This window comes from Cyprinus carpio, chromosome B13 (assembly GCF_018340385.1).
Source record: "Cyprinus carpio isolate SPL01 chromosome B13, ASM1834038v1, whole genome shotgun sequence".
Taxonomy (NCBI): domain Eukaryota; kingdom Metazoa; phylum Chordata; class Actinopteri; order Cypriniformes; family Cyprinidae; genus Cyprinus; species Cyprinus carpio.
The window spans coordinates 8,139,287-8,164,580 of NC_056609.1; the positions used below are offsets into that span (position 1 = coordinate 8,139,287).

At 35.8% G+C, this 25,294-nt stretch overlaps 1 protein-coding gene across 3 annotated transcripts in view; it reads right to left on the reverse strand.

Annotated features, from left to right (window-relative positions):
- The window catches only part of prkn (parkin RBR E3 ubiquitin protein ligase), a 118,104-nt gene that overhangs the window by 73,565 nt on the left and 19,245 nt on the right, over nucleotides 1-25,294 (reverse strand). The window contains exons 2-4 of one of the 3 annotated variants that reach the window (XM_042736335.1): nucleotides 15,866-16,029; nucleotides 5,278-5,497; nucleotides 2,495-2,613 (exon numbers count right to left, since the gene is read on the reverse strand). In XM_042736335.1, the coding sequence (XP_042592269.1) occupies nucleotides 2,495-2,613; nucleotides 5,278-5,497; nucleotides 15,866-16,029 (503 nt within the window). The remainder of the gene's footprint in view (nucleotides 1-2,494; nucleotides 2,614-5,277; nucleotides 5,498-15,865; nucleotides 16,030-25,294) is intronic. The other 2 variants (XM_042736336.1, XM_042736337.1) reach the window with 2 other exon arrangements.

Sequence of the window (25,294 nt, forward strand, 5' to 3'; positions counted from 1 at the left end):
TTCCATGTTTACATTAATTTTAATAAATTAAAAGTTAGGATTGAGTGTCACATCAATGACCCTAAATAATATATATATATATATATATATATATATATATATATATATATATATATATATATATATATATATATATATATATATATAATATATATATATATATATTAGGGGTGTGACCGAAGCTGAATACCTTATTCGGAAAGGCACGGATAATGGTTTCAAAAACGAATAACAGATAACGAATAGTTCTGCCCGAGTATTCGGCTGAGGCTGCAGCACAGTCTGGTGTTTGCTAGATTCTCAGGTGGGCCAGGGGATCAGTGCAATATTTTACACAGACCTCTAAATTCACTCAGTGAGTGTGTGAAGTGAATGAAAGTGAATTAAAAGAGCGCAAATCATACACCGCATTGCTGTTGCCACGCGTGCATCTCTCAGAAATCAGAGCTTGGCAAGAGCAGGCCTAATATTACATCATACATGTTCTACTATTTGTGTATATATAAAAGGCAATAATTTAAACCTTATAGGCTACGATATGATACGCGAATGAATAAGCACAGCGCGATTGCCGTCTCTGCGCATCTCCATCTCTCAAAAACCAAAGCAGCTCTCTGTCTAGAGTATAGGCTAATAATCAACCTTAAATACAGAAACATCTTCTACTAGGTCTACATGTTTGCATCCTTAACTTTTGCTGGTTTGCGTGGCAAATGCACATTTGTTTAGTGAAGTTAAAAAAAAGACTCGTTTAAATAGTTCTGAATGATTTGTTTTTATAGTTGTTTTAATTCATTCACTAAATGTTTGTCATGAAATCTTCCAACATGTATGATAAATGTATTTTTGAATTTATAAATTTTATATTTAAGAAAAATGAATAGGAAAGAAAAGAAAAAAAAAGGGAAATATTTTTCCATACTCTGTTCTCTTTTTTCCCCATAGGTTTTCCAGACCTGCAAATTAAGTGAAATACTTTTTTAAACGCAGGAACCAGTGAGCCAAAGGAATTCATGTTGTTTTACATAATCCTCTAAAATTACAACACAGTAACAAGTGTGTGAAGTAGCTAAATGAGTTTATAAATGAAATAAGCGCTAATAAAATAGCAGTGTTGCAGTTGCCTTTTTCCATGCATTTCCTGGAAATGACTTAAATCATTTTCCATATTTCTAAATTGCGTAGGAACCCTTACTGTTTTAATTTAGATACTTAAATATCTATTTATTGGATCACGAAAGGTCCCCAAGCACGGACTCAAACTCACGTTGCTCGAAGCACAACCACACTGTATCTCGAAGTACCGCCTATACAAGGAAATCGGCTCCGACTGTTAGAAGATGTTTAAATAGGCTAAATGGTATAATCATAAAAAAATATATATATATTATTTTAGTTAAATACTGCATATTTGTTCAGTTCTGGTTCACGCTCCGCCTACTTCCGGTATTATCCGAATACAGATACGAATAATTTTGTGATTGATACAGATACAAATACAGATACAAATACTGGCTTCGCTGCACACCCCTACAGATACGAATAATTTTGTGATTAATACAGATACAAAATATATATTATATATAATACATATATATTATATATACATATATATATATATATATATATATATATATATATATATATATATAATCCAAATTCTTCAATATGAAAATACTTTACTGTTGATAACCTTCAAGGGATAGTTCACCCAAAAATGAAAATTGCCCCATGATTTACACCTTTACCCTCAAGCCATCCTAGGTATATATGACTTTCTACTTTCGGACGAATACAATTGGAGTTATATTAAAAATTGCCTGACTATTCCAAGCTTTACAATGGCAGTGAATGGGGATCAAGATTTTGAACCCCCAAAAAGTGCATCCATCCATCATAAAAAATACTCCATATGGTTCTGGGAGGTTAATAAAGGCCATTTGAAGTGAAGTGAAGCATTTTTGTAAGAAAAATATTCATATTTAAAACTTTAATCTCTAGCTTCCGCTTACTGTCATACATGTGTTCACAAGACAGCAGGGCTCCTAGGATGGCTTGAGGGTGAGTAAATAATTGGGTAACTATCCCTTTAAGGCCAATTTTATACACACAAAGGAGTTTTTCACAGCAAAGTTCCCCAAAGAACCTCAAAAGAATATTTTTCCCACTGTAAGGATTGTTTTAATAATCTAAAGAACCATTTTCCTCTAAATATTTTTTTTTGTGTAGTAAAAAAAGGTTTGATGGATGTTAAAGGTTCTTCATGGAACCACATAAGCCAAAAAGAGTTTAAATAAAGGTGAGAATAAAAGTGATATCAACTTCTGTATACTAACTGTATCTAAATGTGTTCTGTATGCCAAACAAAAAAAAAGACACTAGTAAATTGGCATCTTTGAATTAAGAAGTAAGCTTCTATGCAAAGTAGGTAGTTAGGACTAGGTGTTAGAGAAATCACAGAAGCATATACTGTGTGTGCATATACAGTACGTACCCTGCTGAGAGTAAGAGTGCCTTGTTTGCAGTCTCTGCAGCGAACACGTAGTTTTCCAGGCTGAATGGCCTTGCAGACCGTCTTACAGAACACATAGAAACTGCTGTGGGCTTTAACTTCTGTAAAAACAACCATAAACATCATAAAAAGCATGCAATAACACTAAGTGTGGTTTATGTATTTATTTATTTTTCTCAGTGTTCAAACACTGTCCCTTCACAGTTACTCCTATCCCAGTACACAGTAAGCCATTTGTTGGTTGGCATCAAGCATATAAAAACTCACATTATTATCAACTAGTCAGCAACTTTATTAAGATCTGCAACATAACACATGGTTTACATCACCTACCCTTGAAATAGAGTAAGCAATGTGAGATATTTAAATCAAATACTGTCTACTGACGTGAACTGTCTAAATGTTCTATTTTTTACTTCAGTGGTAAGTGTGGTAACATATATGAAATATTCCTCACATTAAGCTTCCTAAAATGAAAATATAAGGGGTCAAAATCTCTATGTGCCTTCATATTTTGTAACAGGTGGTGTTTTACTGGGAAATGGAGACTGTCTCATCTGTGAGTGACACACGACCTGCACTATTTGTCACTAATATGCTAGAAAATATGCACAGGGACAAAAATATACATTTTAATATAAATAATGCATAAAACAGTTTCTTGTTAAGAAGTATTTATGGCTGGTAAATTTTCTTAACTGCCTCACCATTGAAAAATTCATTGCGAAAAAAGATTGTGACATTACCTGTTTGTCCTAACAATGGTAGACATTATGACCTTTTGGGAAACCAGTTCAGAAAAAATAATAATAATAATAATATTCTGTTTGGAGCCAAAAATGACACTTCTATATATCCAGTGCATTCCTTTATTTAAGAATGCATGAATGGGACCAACTAAAGCAACTGAACTTCAGCTGGCATTTGTTTGCTTTTGTTTCGTTTCCCTTGCTTCTTGTCCACTTTTAGTTTACAGCTGTGGAGTTTTTTTAATGGAACGCTAGTGGGTTGATTAGAGCGCTGAGTAGAGGATAAGAACAGGTGCAGCAGTGCTTCAGCAAGCGACCACGGTCCCAGGACAAAGAGCCCACGGTCCAATTAGCCAGAAAAGACGATCCAGACATCTTCCTGGCATATGATTTAGTTTAGAGAGGACTTGTCCTATCAGTCTGTCCCATCCCAGTTTAAATCACTCATGCACACACATGCACACCCCCGGGAGCAGCATTCTCATTAGAGCTAAAAGCATGGGGCAACGAGGAGGTACAGTACAGGATACCTTGACACAGCTGACAATAAATCGAGCGGAGTGGGTTTTATACGACAGGCACCCTATTATTTATGATTTCTGCAGGATTCCTCCATTATGCTAATGCTTTTACAGGAAGAAGGGATGAATAAAAGAGGTGGCTTGATTGGACTAAGTAGCCGAGTGGGCTGCTAGCCAGAGCGAGGTTGAAAAGGGAAGGGCGGGCAGAGGACAGCTTGTAAAAGCGCTGCCATTGTGGCAAATGACAGCATCCACTTCACCAACCTGTGTGCTTACAAAAACATTCAAACACTCTCTCTGAGAGCGGTGTATTACTGCTGAAAAGGAGGTCACCAAAGCCTTAGTGGTGCACACACTAATGTAAATGAAAGGATATACACTACAAAAGAATTCTAGTTTGGTGGGACTGAAAGCATCATTTAGAAAGAGTCTGTAGCAATTGCTTTAAGACGGCACAGGAAGCATCCATAATATATATACACATACACACACACACACACACACACACACACACACACACACACAAAGAGTCATACATATATACACACACACCATATATATATATATATATATATACATAAATAAAATATATATGTATATATATATTTGAATAAGTGTAGTGCAAGCTAGTGTTAGAGCTCTTTTTTTTTGCTTTTGTTAATTGTATAATAAATGAAAAGAAAACAGATAGAATACAAAAAGATTAGAAAGCTAGTTAGATTTATTAGATAACAAATATAATATAATATAATATAATATAATATAATATAATATAATATAATATAATATAATATTATATATATATATATTAGTGCTGTCAAACTATTAATCGCATCCAAAGAATAAAAGTTTTTGTTTATGAAATATACTGTATGTGACCCTGGAGCACAAAACCAGTCATAAGTGGCACGGGTATATCTGTAGCAGTAGCCAATAATACATTGTATGGGTCAAAATTATCAATTTTTCTTTTATGCCAAAAATCATTAGGATATTAAGCATAGATCTTGTTCCATGAAAAAAAAAAAAAAAAAAATGTACATTTCCTACTGCAAATATGTCGAAACTTTAATTTGGACAACTTTAAAGGTGATTTTCTCAATATTTAGATTTTTTTGCACCCTCAGATTCCAGTTTTTCAAATAGTTGTATCTCAGCCAAGTATTGTCCTATCATAACAAACCAAACATCAATGGCAAGCTTATTTATTCAGTCCTCAGATGATGTATAAATCTCAGTTTCAATAAATTGACCCTTATGACTGGTTTTGTGGTCCAGTGTCACATATGTGTGTGTACCACATACATACATACATGCATTTAGACACCAAATGATAAAAAAAAAAAGGTACACATTGTTACATTTAGAATCGACATTGGTGCTTTTTCACTATTATAAAGCATCAGCTACCACTGGATTTAAAATACATTTTATCTACAATGGCAAAAAAACAAAAAAAACAATAACAACACAAACAAAGACCTACGCCCTGTACCTGTGTGTCCAATGAAGTTCCCTTGTCTGGACGCATCTGTCTCCAGAATGACAGCCAGGCCTTCAGACACACTGGTCAGACGGGAGCCACTGAGGTCAAGTCGGGTCAAGCTTTCCATCCCCCCGCCCGGCCTGTGCTGCTGGACCAACTCAGAGTGCTGGCTCGAGGTGGATGGTGGCAGAACCACATGAACCGTGCTCTGCTCGGGGAGATCACAGCCCTGTCACAGATGAGGACAAGCAGATAGTACTCCAACACTCTTCACGACAGCCTCATCCATGTTTAATACCACTATACCTTAGGGATTCCCAAACGTTTTTGGTTTGTGACCCATTATTCACCACTATATCTGCTATACACTTCTCATGTTCTTTAGAAACATCTACACTTTGAGGTTTGGGTTCCATTCTGAGTAGATTAATTATAATTTAGATGTAGAGGTGGTTGATGTCCTCATGTAAATTAGATTTTCTGATGATCAAGTTTGTAATAATTCTCACTGGTTCACATATAATAACCAATTAATAATTTATGGTGATTATTAATGTAAGAACTAAATGTAGAACCTCTTATCAGAACAAGAAGTGATCAAAACCTGTTTTTCTGAGACCAGCCACAGCGACAATGATATGGATAGTAATTCTATGGTGCTGTAGTCTCAAAAGTGCATTATGAGAGGATCTTTTCATCCTGTTGTCTTTCATTTCTGTCTCAAGCATGAGGAAAGAAAGGATCAAACTTTGCCGTTCTAAGTACCTTCACAAATTCAAGTAATCAAGCTGGCACATACGCCGCAGACCAGCAGGATTGTAGCACAGAAAAAAAAAAAAAAAAAAAAAAACAGGTAGAGAGAATAAACATGCCAATCACTGTAAGACACTGACAAAGAGCTTGTATCTCCGAGGAAGAAAGAAAGATAAAGGTAAAAACAGCAATGTTTGGAGAAGGCAGAAAAAAAGGAATATATCAAACAGTATGAGACATTGTTTAATACTGTACAATTCCCTTAAGTATTTGCTTCGTTTCAAAAACATAGTCTCTTAATTTCCCTTCTGGATATGACTAAAGATTTGGTCTCTATACCAAGGGATGAGGAAATGTTCATAACTTGATTATTTTTGCTACATTTTTGCTATTTTTAAGTGGATATTTAAAGAAACAATTAAATGAAAAATCGTATGCTGCCGATACACAATTTTTTTTCTTGGTGTCTTTTTAATACAATGACAGTGACCACATCTTCCAAGGTTAAAAAGAAAAAAGATTAATTAAAATTAAATTTAAAATAAAAAAAATAGCCCATATGACTTGTATGCTATATTCCATGCTTCTTTAAAATATCTAAAAACATACACTGGTTATTCTTATTATTATACTTTTTACAATTCTTTTTAATTCATAATTCATGCTAATTCACATACCAATTATTAAAAATCGCAGTGCTTTTTCCTCTTTTAGTAGAATTTAAAGTAATCTAGTTCATCCAAAATGAAAAACCTTATGCAATATACCCTTTTTTATACAATGACAGTTCATAGTGACCACATCTGCCAAGATGCAATAACTAATATTTCTTTTTAAGAACATCCAGAGACATATTCTGCATTTTTTTTTTACCCTTTAGTTTGCAGTAATGTTTAATTCATACAATTGTATCCAATTTTCTTAAGATCATGTTGATTCGCACACCAAGTGTTAAACTGTAATGCTCACACCATTTGGATTTTTCCCCATTTGTTGAGTAGAGACCCATTTCTAGATGGAAAACAACAGAACATTTGATGCAAAGTATGCAAAAACATTCCTTTAAGAAAAAAACCCTTTGACAGGGAAAATGGTTCTTTTGTCCGAAACCATCCTCAAACAAGTATTTATTTCTTGGTGTTAGCAAAAACAGCATAGACAGACAAAATGAAAGATGTGAATCTCATCTTGTCCATTTTCCCCAGCAGTCACTGAGGGTTGATTTTTCAATGGCACAGCATAAATTAAAGAAAGACCCACTCGCTCCACGTGAGCGAACCACCAGCTAAGCTTTATCACACTTTCCTGCCATAAAGGAGACTTCTAATACAGGCTTTAACAAAGATGGGCCGCATGCTGGGAAACGAAGTGGCCATAGCAACACAATGCAAGATCCTTATCAAGAAATGCAGGGATGGAAATTAGCACTGTTACATGATGGATGCTTTAAAGACTGCTGTGACATAAAATATGCTGGTCAATATCAATTTAGTTGCACGGCAGTGTGTTTTTGTTTTTGACTTTGCATTTGTATTGCATGACAAAAATATTAAATGACAGCGCAACAGTGAGATGACCCTTCTGATTCGAACGGTATGTCTACAGTCTATACACGCGATAACCTCTAATTCACATTAATGGAGCTGGCAGTTTTCCTGATAACTCCTGTTCTCAGAGGAAAGGGTAAAGCTTTGGTCAAAAATAACGCTGCAAATGCACTCTGAGATAAAAAGCAATTTCCAGGATGTGAACTTGTGACATTTAGAAAAAGCATTGATCCAAACAAAACACACACACACACACACAATATGAAAACAGAGCACAAAACTAAGAGACGGGAAAATCGGCCATAACCTAAGAATAAAGTCTCCCCGGCAAGTGCATTTGATGTTGTCAGCTGCCTTGACGCCGACATTTTATTTATTTATTTATTTTTTTTTTTTTTTACACAGTTTCAAATCCAGTTACTTTGGGGACAGAGTAGGGCTGTATTCCTGATGAGCAGAAAGTGCCTTCATTTTATACACGTGACCTTTTTCAATTGAGACATTCTCTTAGGGGAGCCTGATCAACAAGTCAGTCTTTTAAAGAGTGGGACACTGTGCATTAGCAATGACTTGGCTCTTTAAAGATATTCAGTGGCTGAATTTCAATGCTGAAAGCACGGAGACAATCAATTTGTCTTTCATCCAGAATCATAAGCAGTCCCAGACAGTCTGGACACTTTCTCAAGGTCATTTATGGTCATACAGTATAGCTGGCATCAGGACACAACATATTCATCTATATTTCATCTTAAAGTGACACTGGATTAGCTGTGACTGTGAGCTGAATACCAATTCTGCATGATTAGCAGACAGTTTGTCTAAGAATTAAAACTGAAAGTTGGAAAATGGATGTGTGCCACAAAACTTGGTCATATTGTAAAAGTGACAATGTCAATGTTATTTTCAAGAATTCTATTTTACTTGTAAGTAGTTTTGTATGGGTGTGTGTGTCAAGTGTTGTTTTTATTGTTTATGTTTTACTTGGCATTGTTTACATACAAACTATTATTTACTGAAAAATCTGGTCTTGTAGCTTTCAAATCCCATTTGTACTCTGCATATCCCAACTTGGTGCGCCACTTAAGAACCAACAGTAGTACTTAAGTCCATCTCGAGTCTGAGACCATGGCTTCATGGTCTTGGTCTTGTCATGGACTCTGGAGCATTTGTACTTGGGTTTTTTAAAACACTTTGTCTGAAGCAAATGCACTAAGTTAAACCATTATTTAATGAAAAGCCTGATCTTTGTTGCTCTCAAATCCCATTTGCACTCTTCTAGCATTTGAGTCCATCTGGAGTCAGAGTCTTGTAATGGACTCTGGAGCATTCTGACTCAGTCTAGACGTGGACTTGACATTCTTCAGGTCTCCGTGTTGATTCTGACTCAACCCATTAAAGGGGTCATGAACTGCCTTTGTTTATTATTTTGTTTATCATTATGTTCTCTGAGGTACACTTATAATGTTATCAAGATTTGTACATCAAAAAACATCATAATTTAGAAGTAATAGGCTATTTTCTATCCTGTTTTTTACCCCCCTCATCAGAACGATCTGTTTGAATAGGCACGGCGGATTGTAGACTCAGGAGTAAACGCCAACTGCTATAATTGGCTAATAGTTGTGTATGTTTGACAGTGTACATTCCTCATAGATGGACACTGCTGTGATTAAGGTCAAACAATCTGTAATAAGAGACAAAGCAATAGTGACCAAATAATGAAAACAGTTACTCACACTTGTGTTGTGACATTACTGTCGGATCCAAAATAGCCGGGACATCATTGTCTTTTAGTTTTCAATCTTTTTGAAAACCCTGCATTGAATTGTGCTTTTTTGTAAACGAATCTGCAGTAAATTGAAGTGAACAAAGGACCAAGTTCTTACTGATGCGGTCTGGATCTACGGTTGTCGGTCCTGTATTTGAGTCCTTAATAGAGCCGACCGATATGGGTTTTTTGGGGGGCAATACCAATACCGATATTAGGGAATAAAAAAGGCAGATATTCTTTGTGTATATTATAGAACAGTAACAGTTAAAAGTTTGGACACTTTCCCATTCGTGTGTCCAAATTTTTGACTGGTACTATATACAGAATACAGTACATAAACAGAATATATAGTATATTCATAAACACATTTTTGGTCACTTATTTTTGGGCACTTATGGTCGAATAAGACAAAGCTTGAATGCTGCTGCCTAAGCAAGAGACTGAAGTGAACGTGTTGGCTGGTGTCACTATCTCAGAAACGCGGTGGCAGATCTCCACCAAATTGGGGGGATCCCTTCAGCCCGAGGAGCCCTCTCGAACAACCATCCACCATGCCATAACAGAGATATGGCCATTCAAAGTTTTAATGGTATTCCATACACTTAAACTTTAAAGCGTTTCATCCAGGTCGCCAGTAGCAAACAATGGAGCACGCTCTGCTGGACAAACAACCTAATTAAACCATTTACATTTGAAAGCATTTTACCTGCATTTTATGTTCTGTAAAAAAAAATGTTCATATCGGTGGTATATTCGCAGATACTGATATATCTATGACAGGCTCATATCATGATTAGCAGTAAATGTCCATCACCTGCTTCCAAATGGAGCTGCATTTAATACACAGAGCCGCAGTTCACTGACCGAATGCGATTATGATGCGATATTGCGTAGCTTGTCAGTGAACTACAGATCGGTTTAGTAAGTCCTGCTCCATTTAAAAGCGGATGATGGATATTTGCTTCTAATCACAGAACCAGCTTTACTGATGAGAGACGCTTGACAATCGCATGCGATTAATCGTGCAGCTCTAATCACAATGAAAATGTGTAATGAGCTCTCAAGCTCCAAAAAGGACAGAAGTGCACAAAAAAGTGTCCATACATTTGTTGCACTATATTTTTCTAAAAGATTTGTGTGAGGAAAAAATACATTAAGTTAAAACATTATTTACTGAAAAACCTACTTGTAGCTCTCATATGCCATTTGTACTTCCACACATTCAAACCTGGTGCATCACGCAACAACCTATGGCAGTGTTGAGGTATTTGAGACAGTCTTGAGTCTGGGTCTTGGTCTTGTAGTGGACTCAGAAGCATTTGGACTTGGTCTCTGTTTGTACTCAGATTCAACCTACTGAGGTTTCAACCTATACTCAAATAAGCTGGGTTTGATTACAAATTTTGGTGCTAGGCATCTTTGAGTCTGAATATGTGAAAGTCCAAATGAAGTTTTTCAGTAAATAAAATTCAGATAAGATAGCCTCATAAGACTTACAGCTTATAAGAAAATAGCACACACCACTACTTTTATAATACATCACCCAGATCAATGTTGTGTTCCACAGAAGAAAAGAATAAAGGTTTAGAGTAACATTAATACGTTCTCATTTTTACTCCTTCAAGCAATGAATTTGCTGGCATGTCTGTCAAATCTGGATATGACCATGAAAAATGTACATTGTAATACCATATAACAGAATTTAATATAATATAATAAAGCCCACTTTCAAATTAGCATTTTATAAAATCCCCTATTAAAGCACCACTAGGGAGCAGTTAAAATCCACTCTGTTAGTTCTATCAGAGATGACTAAGCATCTTTGGAGAACACCGACGATGTGAGTCTGGCTCTGCTGAGACACTTCCCTATGTAGACAGATGGTGTGGAGAGCTGGGCTTGTAGACACAGGGCCTGAGAGGACACTGTGACTAAAATGAGCCAGGAGTTTCAACCACCTCAGCACTTCATTTTGCAAAAGTGGGGAGGATCGACAAAAGACTGAATTTCCAAGCTAGTTTTTGCTGGTTTTCAGTGGTGAAACCTGTAAATCAAGGGCGTCCTGCTGGTTAAGCTACTTAAGAAGTCTAGGACAACATCAGCACAGCAACATCACATGCCGGAAACCAACATCCTCTTTGAAACCACCACAGAACCACATTAAGTATTTACAAGGGGACTCCGTCCTTGCGATGCATTTACCAAGCATTCACGTTTGCATACTTGCGTTGAGTATTTTTGGCCCGAGCAAACACGTGGCGCAAAGCTGAAATAAGATGGTGATTGGCTCCTTGGTGAGGTAGTAGGCAAGGGCGAGGATGACTCTCAGACAGCAAGAGTCCTTGAAGCTGAATGCATGTTGTAACCTTCAGAGCACTGGCGTTTATCTGTATTGCTCCTTCAGAGAGTGTGGAGCGTGTGAAGGGAGGGGAACGAGACAGAGAGAGAAATGGGGGAGATGAACACTTAGAGGTAATAACAGTGAGCAAGCCAATGGGTCAGAGAGGAATACAAAAGAGTGACAAAAAGACATACAAAAACAACAGAATAGAGCAATGGATGCACACATAAAGCAAAAGAACGAAATAACAATCAACTAGACAGACAAGGAAAGAGTGCAGACAAAACCCTGACAGCAACATGAACTCTCTTGAGGGAATTCACTAAGAACGAACTGCAGACATTGGTAGTGTTGTTTATTTGCACATGCTGTTTACATTGTTTGATTCGTAAAAAGAATTATGCAAATAAGGTGACAACACAAACAAGCCAATAAAATCTGTGCCAAATACAATATACATAGTTCAGACAGCTCCTATCTTGCAGGTTCTGAGTGCTAAATTGTGGCAGATGCAGCAGACTACCACAATCTGGCATACTTTACTGTGTTATTTTTACAGAATTTAGTAATAGTTTGAATTAGCTTTTTTTATTTTCTTTTTAATTTAAGTATCAGTTATGTTGTTATGCACTTTTGCCTTTTTTATTAGTTTTATTTAAAATATTTATATTTGGCTTTTATTTATTTATTTTTAGTTTTTGTCATTTTAGTAGGCCTACTTTTTCTTTAACTAAAACTTTATAAAAAAAAAAAAAATCTCTTAATTTCACATCTTACATTTATTTTTTTTAGGAATCTGACAAACTGTACTGTGAATGTTATTTATACAGTATACAGTTATATTATTTATTAATATTTTGACTATGCTTTTATTTTTTTATATTTACAGTTTATTTTAATTTTAGTTGAAGTTTTAGTAATGTTCTTTTTCTTTTTTTTTTGTTACTTATTAATTTTAATTTTTAGTTTTAATAATTTTAGGACTTCAACTAAAACAAATTTCATTTAAATTAGCAGTCTAGTTTTCATTAAGTTTAAGTTTCATCTAATATTTATTTTATTACTATGTTTTCCATCAAATTTTTATTTCATTTCAATTAATGAAAACTATTTTATTTATTTTTTAATAGCGACAATAACAGCACTGGACTGTACAGCATAACTACACCGATGCGACCCAACCTGCGTGTCAACCTGCGTGTCAAAATATTGAAGGTCGAATCTTAATAGGAAACACAGTACTGTGTCTGAGTCTTGAGCCTCACAGGCAGATAAAGAGCAGAGGCCACCAGCTTCACAGATCATCACAAGACAGCATGAGGTGACCAAAAGCTCCCAAATTAACACTAAGAAAATGAGAGTACAAACTGGACTTGGCAAGTAGTGCATGTTTGAAATTCATTCTTATGTGATGAAATCAGATAGATACAAACAGTCATTTTACTCAAGCAAAGCTCAGTGAGTAGTGTTATTTTAATCAGTATTAAAACGTAGATGTCAAAACAAACTGTTAAGGCTAAAAATGTTCTCTCACTAAAAACACTATCAGCACTTTAAAAAGAGCAAATACTTGAGTAAAATAAAACAGTAATATTTAATTGTGCTGAGCAGTCTGTTTATATGTGTTAAACATATGACTGGCACAGAGCAGGTGAGATTAAAGATGAGTTGATAACAGCATCACATATATAACGTGAGACCCAGTAGCTATGAGCTGTGCAAATAACCTATTACCCGGTTACATTCTCCAGAAACACTCAGTACAATACACACACAGACACACACACACACACAGACACAAGGCCAACTCTTTTTAATTAGTGCAGGTTTTATCTGTGCTCCAGTAAATTCACTGCACAATGAAGCAGTGGGAAATATGGATGAGAGACATGTAAGTTAATTTTGAGAGAAGATGAGAGCTTATTAAACAAATTGAGTAAATATACAGCATATTGATTCCACAGGGCAAGGTGACAACCTGCTGCTGGTGTCAACACTTAAGAGCCACTTGAGAATAAAGCAAAACAACATTTTGTTTTAACAAAACAACATTTCCCATCATTCTCAGTGGCAGCACAAGCACAGATAAGGCATCAAATTCACTCTTATGAATTGACTGCTGTTTGTTTTGTTCCAGGGATACTACATAGGAAGTGAAAGAGGGAGAAAGAAACATGAAAATGTGAATTTTATTCTAAATGACTTGAATGGTCATCAAACTGTAATTAGACTTCAGAACTCGTAAGTAGGAAGTTCCTGGCAATCATATAAAGCAGGATAACATCGGTTGAGACAACCACAGCTCTAAATGTCAGTTCTGTCAATCAAAACCTCAAGTAAGATTAGAAACAGGCAGGAAAATGTGTAAACTATCCAAGTGTGTACTTTTCCATGTTTCTCCGCTGATTTATGAGCTCTAGCGTGATTGAAATATTACTGTAAGTAGCACAAATGATGTGCGGATGATTTTCACTGGAGTTACGAGGTGGGAAGCTGAGCTCCACATAGCATCTGCTACAGCTCTCACACACAGCAGGAGTTTCATCAGTGAAAATGAGGTACCGTGAATCACAAGAATGTACTGTGCTTTGTTCAGACTCTAGAGGCAAAAACGAGACAAACCGTGACTTTGACATATGCACAGAAGAGCACAAGGCTGACTTTCAGAAATCCGCTTCCATATGTATTGCAGGGAGATTCAAAACTTAAATATTTCCCTGCTAACCATTTCAAAGTATGAGCTGCTTATATTCACATACATTACAAAACCTTTCATTCAAACATTTAGGATTGGAGGAATATGTGTCAGCCAGGCAACTGCCATTGAGATGCATGGTAATGCTAACAGACTGCTTTCTTCAGGTATTGTAGTCCTCTTTAGCATGAATTTGTGTGGACAACAAAAAGTGCCTCTAAATGCTGCAGCTTGTGTTTGGTTTAATGCATAATTAAGAAGGTCAGGGTTAATGAAGCACTGCGGACTAAAGTTCAGGAGATCCTTTTGCTCTGTTTACTCTGACAGAGCACCCACAGAGACCTCCGCATTTACAGTGCTGAAAAAGAATGATGGAGAAAGAGAGACAGACTAAGCGAAAGCATGAGAAATACAGGAAACTGAGATATGGAAAGCTTTATAATAACAAGTTGCCTGCTCTGTCTAATACAGGGTTTGACCCGCATACTTAACAAGATGTTCTCTTACTAGCAAAGAGCAAAATAATTATCCAAACACAATTTCAAAGAGTGAGAAAGTCGAACCAAGCCCTTGTGAAAAAGAAGCAAGCTTAATCATATTGAATACGCACTTGTAGTTTACCTCAGTGCTTAAAATCTGTACTTTCAGATAATATAACAATAAAATACAAGGTCACTTAAATGTAAGTGACTATATTTTTTGAAGCACTTAAGTACAGTAAAGTGCAGCTTGTAATAATGTCAAATTAGATTTAAGTACATTTTATTCATTATTAAAAAAGCTTTTGTTGTGTTGACTAACGCACATGATACTTTTAACTGTAGTCTAGTGTTATTCAATATTACATTTAAAGTTAATAGAAAATAGAATAGAAATGACACTGACATATATTTTAATTTACCATAAATGCTTGACATTACATTCGGCAGTAAACTTTAACCATGTTTCAGATGCGATAGCAGTAATTTACATAAAGATGTATTAAGACCTACTTAAGTGTGTAAAAAAAGCACTCTGATGTTCAAGTTATTGCATTCAATATAGTAGTAGTATATTTTTATTTAATGCCATGTCAGCATCTTAGACTATTTTCATGGCAAAAACAATTCAGAAAATACAAGTATAACAAATACAATAAAAACCAGCAAACACAAGTTATATTACACAAGATTTTTTACATTAACAAATGATAAAAATTCTAAAACGTTTTCTGGTAAAATTACACTAATAACTCTTTAAGTGAGTTTGCATTTCATTTCCAGCGATATCATCGACTTGATTGCACGGATACTATTTAAACTGAACTGAGCTGGATGATGACATCACTGTATTGTTAAAAGTGCTATATACATAAAGGTCACTTGACTTTAATATAAATTTTAACAATAATACTTTTAATTTAATTACAACTATCATGCAAGTGAATGAAAACATTTATTTCAAACTTATATTCTTTTAAAGTATAATATTTCCATAAGTACTCTTTTCACCTGAAGTGTGGATTCATTGCAGAGCTCTCGTCCAGCAAAGATGACCCGCAGTCGATCAGGCTGTACTCCCTGTAAACGTCCCACCGTCTCTTTCAGCTCAGCTACACTCGCACCCTGTTCCAGTTCCACCGGGAACCCGTGGCTGGAGTTAAACCGCACATATACTAAGAGAACAGGAGAGACCATGGGAGAGATCTTGTCAAATCCTGATCATTTTCAAAGACCGACAACAGGTTTATTCCCATTACAGTCAATAGGCTATATATAAACAGTATATAGAGTAAAGAAAAGTTTTGTTTTTGAATACTGTATTAGGTATCAATAGGATACAAGGTAGAGAAAAGACACTATATAAAACAGAACAAAAAATAGGCTATATAGATATAAAACAGGTACAGAACAGGCTATACAACACCAGACAGAAAGCGATACGATTGAGATAAAACAGTGGAACAACACAAAAAAGCAGTAGACAGCATAAAAGCAATGCGTTAAAGTAACGGACAAACAGAAAAGACTAAAGACAGCAGTCAAAGATAGGACAAAACAGGTGACCAACAGAGACACAAAAGAGACATGTTAACATTCAGTCTGTGCCGTCCACCCCCACCCCCCTAAAAACACAACCCCCTTCATTAATTCATGGCGCGGAAGGACTTTTTCTTGTTATCATGTAGGCTTGTTATTTTAATTGAAATGAGTCAACCTTTTCAGAGTCCCCAGAGGCGTAGAGATAAACTCAGAAATGGAAAAATGACTGATATTAAAGAAAAAATCCACACTAAAATTGCACATTACGGAAAAAAATGGAAAGGGTGAGAGGAAGGGTGTGGAGGTGTTTGTTCTCCACACTCATATGTAATTAGCTCCAATTAAATATTTGTTCTAATTGGATTTGAGTATATTGGAACATGTTGATGCACATCATCACAAATCAAGCAGTTAGAAATTAAAAGTCAGTTTGGTTATAGAATCCTGTTTATATCTGAACAGAAACATATTTAGCTTTAAAACAGGACCGACAACCATATTATGCTTCTGTATAAACAGCCATTTTGTTTTGTTTTTTCACACAAAAACACAAACATACTCAAAAAAGAAAGCATGAGAGAGATGGATTTCGGTCATGCAGACTCAATAACACTCAGCCATAGCTCTTCCTGGAAATTGCATCTGGTGATATTGTTGACTTAAGCACAGAGGGGGCAACGCTTGCACTGATTGCTACTAAACGACAAAAGCTGAGGGTCTTGCAACACTCTTTAAGAGGGGTTTGAGTGATTGCTTGTTTTTAAAGCGTGACATTCTCTAATAAAGGGATTCTGTTGACCACATTTGAAGACAAATGACACTTGAGCCAACAGCACGCTAAAAATACAACAAATCATATCAGAGAGACTGGAGAAGGACAGAAAAAAACCTGCACTTGGATGGTTTAGAGGATCAAATACAAGCAGTTTTGGATTCATTATGGTAAGAAAAAAAAGAAAAAGTGTCATTTACTCTCATGTCATGCCAAAAACATGGGATGCATGTCCCATCCAGCTACTGTATTTAGTCACAACTGTTTCCTGAAACCGTAGTAGTGACATCCATCATTTGAACTATGCTATTTTAACAATATGGAACCATTTTTAACAAAACTGCACTACTTGGTGGTTATGGTTTCTATAAATTATAGTTTTGGAAAGCATAGAAATTGCAACTATATTTCTGGAATCCAATGCTGTTTAGGACCCATTATCTTGTTTCATTTCTAAAGAGGTAGTCATACATGCTTGGAACAACACAAAGGTGAGTAAAAGAGGTCAGAATTTACATTTTTGGGTAAACTATCCCTTTAATGTCACAATACATTTCATTGGATTTGTAAAATATGCCTCTTCTTTCTTTATTGCACACATCACTGCTATATTTCTTAACGCTATATCACCAAGCAGGCTTTAATGTCAGGGCAACTGGTCGACTATTTCTACTGATTACGCTAAGAATAGCAATGACTGCGCTGACAGTTGAGACAAAGATAAGCCCATACTGAGTACAGAGCTGCAGTCAGGGCAGGTCGAGGGTGACGTGTGCTGTCGTGCTGATTTCCATAATGTCTCTCATTGTTTTATCTGCCTTCCAGGAGGATAACAAATGAGTAAATTCCCCCTTTGTCATGTTTCATCACAGCAGGAGTCAGTTTTGCGAGCGCATCTCGACGTGCCTGGACTGTCAGAGTTTTCCGTCAGTCAGCAAGAGTGACAGAAAGCAATCATTACCACGCTCTGGGTCCGATTGCAGAGCAATGAGGCCCAACTATAGAATACTGCATTCAAACCCTAGTAAGTTCAACTGTACTACTCCGTTACATTTTTTTAAACTACAAATTGACTGTGGTTACAGTGTTATGAAGCAGGAGTGTTATATAAAGTCATGTACCACTTTTTCTAGGTTCAAACATTCAGTTCAGATCCTAAAAGCAAACAACAAACTGTGCTAATATACACTCACAATATTTTGTAGTACTACCAAAAAAATCATGATCCTAACCTGTATCTCCATAGCGAAATGATTCATTTTAGTGATTCGTTTTTTATAAAACATTAAAATATTGATGTCCGGGATGCTGTGCACCTGAAAACTGTAGTGTACACATTGAGTTAAAAAAAAAAACCTTAGAGTAAACTCAACTGAAACCAGCTTGAACTCTAAAGAAAATAAAGTACTTGAAAATAAAGTACATAAACTAAGAGAAGAAATGTTAACTGCTAATATTCCATAAAGGGAAAGTCAAATTGCTTTGAATTGAACAAAGTAAATGTACAACAAGTGGAACAAAAAATATCAACAATAAATATACGTAGATAAACCATCAGGAATGGATAACTTAGATGGTCGCCTTGTAAAATTTGCAGCCAGCTGTTTGGCGGAACCAGTTTGCCACATCTTTAATTTCAGTATTAAAAAAGGGATCTTTCCTTTAACTTGGAAAGAAGCAAAGGTTATTCCTTTCCTATTTTAATGGTGCTAATAGTCAACCAATATGTTTACTGCCAGTTCTTAGTAAAGATTTTGAAATGATAGCCATTGCACCATTAACACAGATGACAGATGATTGTTTAGTACAAATTGATGATAATAATTTTAATAGGAGAAGTATTGTTAGATTTTAGCTCCGGTTTTGATGTATTGGATCATAAATGATTGCTGATTTTTTTTTTTTAAATGTTATAAATTTACTTCTCAGACTTTACATTAGCTTAAAAGTTATCTGACTAATAGAAGAAAATGTGTATTTTATAATGGAAGTTATTGGGAAGTGAAAGAGCTGCAATATGATGTGCCTCAAGGAAGTTGTTTAGGACCATTGCTATTTTCTGTTTTTACAAATGATCTTCCTTTGAATTTAAAGTGTGCAAGGACAGGTATGTATGCAGATGATACAACATTATATCTACCAGCAACATCAACTGAAAAATTATCTGCTGATTTAGATGAGGAGTTACAATTAGTGGTAAAGTGGGTATGGAATAATAATATGGTTCTAAATTTAATTTAATTTTAAATGTAATACAAAAACCAACAGTAATGTGTTTGGATCAAATTCTAAACTTAAACTCAAACCACAATTAAATTTGTCTGTAAAGAGTGTGCCTATTGAACAGGTAGAGGAAATCAGACTTCTTGGAGTTATGCTAGACAGTAGGCTGAAGTGGTCAAAACTGATAGAAAATATAGGTAATAGTTATGGGAAGAGGTCTATCACTTATTAAGAGGTGTGCAAAATTTCTACCACAGTACTGAATCTCTCAAATTGTGCAAACAATGGTTCTTACTTATTTAGACTACTGTCCAGTAGTGTGGTCGTGTACATAAAAAATTACAGTTAGTCCAGAAAAGAGCTGCAAGACTTAATCTGTAACAGAATGGTTAATATTATGAGAATGCACAAAATTCTAGGTTGGGTACCTGTGAGGGATAAGACAATTGTTTCTCTGCTTTGTTTTATAAGAAATATTTCACTGTCTAGAGTTCCAAGTGTACTGTACTGCCAGCTTTTGTATAATAGTGCTAGTCATAATTTTAACTCCAGGCATGCATCAAAAAGATATTTTTTGCTTCCCGTTTCAAAAACTAATGCAAAGCAATGGACTGTAATGTATAGAAGAATGAAAATATGGAATGATTTGCCATCGGACATTACATGTTTTTTAATAAGTAAAATGAGGTTACTGTTAGAAATATTTAATGGCACAGTATACAGTAAATTGTTGATTTTGATGTTCTGAATGAATTTTGGGTTTGTACTGTATGTTTTATTGTATTGGTTTTTATTGTTATGGATTAATGTAATTTTGTTTTTTTACTTGTTGGACCCCAGGAAGAATAGCCACCAACTTAGTAGTGGGTAATGGGGATCCAAATAAACAAATAAACCTGGACCTGAGGTCACAAAGCATTTTACAGATCTACTATACAAAGTATGCACAGCAGGGTCTAATAGTGTGAGACCACATGAAAATCCTTCTGCATTGCATTTATCAAAATGAATGTTTTTTTTTTTTTTTGTTCCCTGATACAAATTAGAATAATAACAAGAATGATAATTTGAATTAAATAGTTGAAGTGAATTCCATTATATCTCAGTGTTTTGCATTGAAAGTTGCAAGTTGAAATGAATCGGAAATGGCAACAGCTTTTTCATTGTGTCATACACCCAAGTTAAACAAAAGCAAAAAATGAAGTTAAAAAAAAAAAATGCACAGAGAGAGTCCACAAGTTTGTCTAAAACCTGGTGGTGGTCTTCTCCAGCATGATTTGAGATGATCCAAAGAGTGTCTTAAAGTCCTCATGAAATCAAAATATACACTATTACTTTGTTAGCACACACTGCTAGTCTTGAGGTGAGCAATTAATCTGTGCAAGTTAATCCTCTGAAAACAATTGTTTGTCTTGATAATCTTTAATCAAAATCTGAACATTTACTTCCGATCTGGAATATCATTCCTTGATGTCAGTATGACGGCTTGGGCACATTATACAAAATCACGCCCCTCCAACCACTAGTTTGCTACGAGCAAGCGATAGAGAGGAGAAGCACTAAAATAAAACCCCGCCCTCTATTCAATATTCCATTTCTGTTGGAAATGTCACAATACTAAAGTAGAGTCAGTTGCAACTTCCGCAAGAACAACTGACCATCTGTACAAAGAGTCACATGATCAATGTCAAAACTATGCTTTTTGGATTAGTGCCATAAGTAATCATTATCTTCATTTTAGGTCATAAAGTTCTTTATTTTACATTTTTCAAAATACTAAATTCTGCTTGTTTTCAGGATTAAGTTCCATTTTTGAAATCACAGATTTTTAATGTGGACCCTGATTTTTGGCCTCCATGAGACATTGTAAATTTAAGTTAAGAAATTCAGATTTCTTTATTCAAATAAAATGATGCCAGGACTTTTCATTCAAAGAAACATCAAAATTCAGACGACGTGCACTCAAATGAATCAGCCAGGCCAAATGCAATCAGCAGAGTAGCTGCTGAGGCGAGTTTTAAACAGGCATCCAGGTGATCATCAGTTCAGGTTGAGCGGTATTTGGATTCAGTTATCTTCATATGGGAAAATGCTGTCTCACAGAAGTATGTTAAGCCAAACAAGGCTGTCAAGGTTCAGTGCACATCTTCTGATGCTGGGATATTTTAATCTCATCGAAGTTCCAAAAATGTCCAGCTGAAGCTTTGCTTTCATCTGAATGTCAGACTGCAGCAATAAAATTTCATCCTCCAGGGCAGATGCGTTCATTTGGAAAGCTGACACAATTTTTTATGCCTGTGTACAATTGTCTGGAAATGTGGGGTTTTGGTCATAAAACTAAACCTGATCTAAACTAAGTCACAAAAAAGACAAAGGCAGCCTGCTTGAACACGCAAATTATAGCTATGTTTGCATGGGTATACTGTCAAATCTGCTCAAATAACTCACATCTACTGAGCACAGCGTCCAAATATTCACACTGTAAGATGAAAAAAACTGGTTGGAGCTGGCTGGAAATCAAACCCATGCCATAACCTTGGAGCTGTTGGTCCCAACAAGCTAAATACAACTAACAAGATCATTAATCCCCAGTTCTGCAGCTCCGTTACGTCCGCTATCTGAAACCTCATGTCTAGGTTTCATTGGACCATGACAGTGGAAATTGCCTGAACCATCTAAAATAATTTTGTGTTAAGAGTAAACCGAGCACAGGGTGAAATGAAAAGAAAAAAAAATAAATAAATAAGTGGAGAGATTGAGAGAGATGCATATAGAATGTGTCTACTTGAACGAAATGTGCAGGTGATGGAGAGTCTTATTGAATCTTACAGAATGTGTTCCTGTGGTTTTAAAAGGATCTCACTGGAAATTGAATCTATGAGATGTTTGGCTTCAGTTCCTTGAGTGCACTGATCAAACACTTATTTACTGAATATAAACCCTCAATTAATTCTGGCTTACTGTGAAATGTCATCCTTTCATATTTAAGAAAAGGACCAATGTGGCATGCTCAAACAAGGCAAACAACTCAAATATGTAGATGCATGAAGTGAAAGGTGACAGTAGTGGATGCTAGTTTTCCATCTTGGTGTGAAGTGGCCTTTAGTGCAGCAGCTGCCCACCCCTGGGTTACAAGCAGTGTTGTTGTACTACAGACAGGACTTGAGTACGAATTCTAGACCATATTATCATGTTTGCAGTAGGGCTGCACAATTAATCGTATTTTAATCTCAATAAAAGTGTTGTTTTTGGCGGCCTGTTTTAATTTTAGTCTTAGTCTAGTCTTTGTGTGAAGCTGTCATTTTAGTTTTTATTAGTTTTAGTCATGTTCATACTCTTTTTAGTCTAGTCTAGGTTTAGTCGACGAAAACTGATGACATTTTAGTCTAGTTTTAGTCGACGAAAACTGATGACATTTTAGTCTAGTTTTAGTCGATGAAAACTGGTCATCAAGGTCATCTTATTATATTATCGTTACCTTATAGACTGAAGAATACATCCATTCCAGACACGGAAGACTCTCTGATTTGAATTTACAACATTTATTTTACCAACCAAACATGTTAGAAGTACACACACATAAATTTAAATAAAATAAATTAAAACAATAAAAATAATAATAATAATAATAATCTGCTAATTTTTCTCCCAAAGACGAACCCCGGCTGGCCAGCCATCGGTCCCTTTCTCTGTGTCAAGGCTGATTTATACTCGACGCGTCCGCAATTTCACTTGGGTGAGCGCGGGAAATATGACGTCATCGCGGTGTTACCGGAAGTTCGCTTTGAATGCGCGCGAACTATTCGCGTGGCGGAGTGCACAGCATTTTTTGTAACTTTCCGCATAGCTCCGCATCCGAACATGCATGAGTTCAGGGCGATTCTAGCCGAACATGCACGTCTGTGCCGGCGTTTGTGTGAAACAGAAGCAGTTTAATGTGAAGTTCAAACTCCATCAGGTGCTTTATGACGGAAAAAGCTTTTTTTGGAAAAAATTTTTACATAGTTTGTCCAAGGCTTCTTATTTGAAGTGTTTTATTTTTATTGTATAAAATAGAATTAGAATTCATTTAGATATTAATTATACACTATTTGCTTGAAGTTGTCTTGTGTTTGATGCGTAATAAAGCCAATAGTTTAAGATTGTTTTAAGTTTGTACATAAAGAAATTATTACTCATTCATCACAAAACTTGTACTGGCAAATGACTTCCTTTCATCGGTGATTCCCGATGATTTTAGAGGACAATTACTCCTCGTCGCTCCCCTGTCGTTTCAAAGAATAGTACAACGTTGAACGTGACAAGTATAAAAGCCTCGTAAGCCAGGCGAAAGTATAAATCCCGCTTAACTTTGTTTGTTGTCATCTTCTAAATAATGCCGCGAGTGGGACTTGAGGAAGTGACGTCGGTCGCGTCTGCGCAGTGAGACACAGGAAACAGAAATAGTGCAAAATAGTAATAATAACGACTAAACGAGACGAAATAACGTTAAAACTTTTTGTTTCATCTCGTTTTGGTCAACGAAAATGAAGAGACATTTTAGCATAGTTTTTATTTTGTAAACCATATTATTTAGTCATAATTTTCGTTGACGAAAGCAACACTACTCAATAATGATATCCACCTTTCTCGATTAATTAAAAATAATCGTCGCGATATTGGCAGGCTCGTTATTTATCCTGAAACTTGTTTTTTTATTTGGCATTTGCGTTATCTTTCATTGCTAACAAGTCTTCACTAGCGTTCATGCTTGTGGTTGCCAGATGTGAAGAGCTTTAAGCCCCAAAACAGAGCTTTTCTCCTTTAAGGATACACTTTCTGCCCTGTGTTTTATTTAATTTGTGCAATCTGGCAACCTTGTGTGCGCTCACTGATGGCGGAACAAGCGCTGATGATGATATGAAAACATACGAGTTTAGCTATCTCTCCACAGCGATATTCTGCTTACACGAAAGTGTCATATAGGCAATGTGTGTTTTTTCACAAGCAATCTTTACTGTTTGTGTTACTAAATGTGCCATGATCAAACTTTCACTGAGTTTCAGTAATGGATCTACTGTGTTTGAGGAATAAATGTGCTTTTCCTACCTGTAACAATACAATGGGGAAAAATGTACATAAATTGGAAATGTTGGAATTTATATTAAGAGTTTCTAAAGTTTTTACCAGTTTTCATGTTGAAAATGGCATGGCAATGTTAGTTTTCGGGGTTAATTTACTGTGCGATCTGAGTGGCTTTTTCCCATTTGCGAACAAATTGTCACTTAAAAAATGTAATGTGAATACAGATGACAAAACACTAACCAAAACCATGAGTTTTGTATTATCATAGTTGGTTAAATGAAGTCAGTGTATAGTCAGTGTAGGTTGGTTAATGGGTTTTTTATTTTTTTTTTTGTTTCCCTGCTGGAAAAAAAAAAAAAAAAAACCCTAAAACCAGCCTAAGCTGGGTGATTGATTTTAGTTGATCATCCAGCCCGGACTTTCCTGGTCAAAGCTGGTCAGAAGGCTGGTTTTATAGGGTTTTTGACCACTTCCTTAGCTGGTCAGGCTTGGAGACAAGCTGGAACAACCAGCTAAAACCATCTTGACCAAGCTGGGAGACCAGCTTAAACCAGCTAATCCCGGCCAATCCTGCTCCTGGAGGGCCAACGTCCAGCTCCAACACACTTGCCAGGAAGGTTCTATTAAGTCTGATTAGCTGCTTCAGGTGTGTTTAAAGGGATAGTTCACCCAAAAATGAAAATTCTGTCATTAATCCAAACCCATACAACCTTCATTCATCTTCAGAACACAAATTAAGATACCCTTGAAGTCATCCGAGAGCTTTCTGACCCTGCATAGACAGCAACGGAACTACCACATTCAAGGTCCAAAAACGTAGCAAGTACATTCTTAAAATA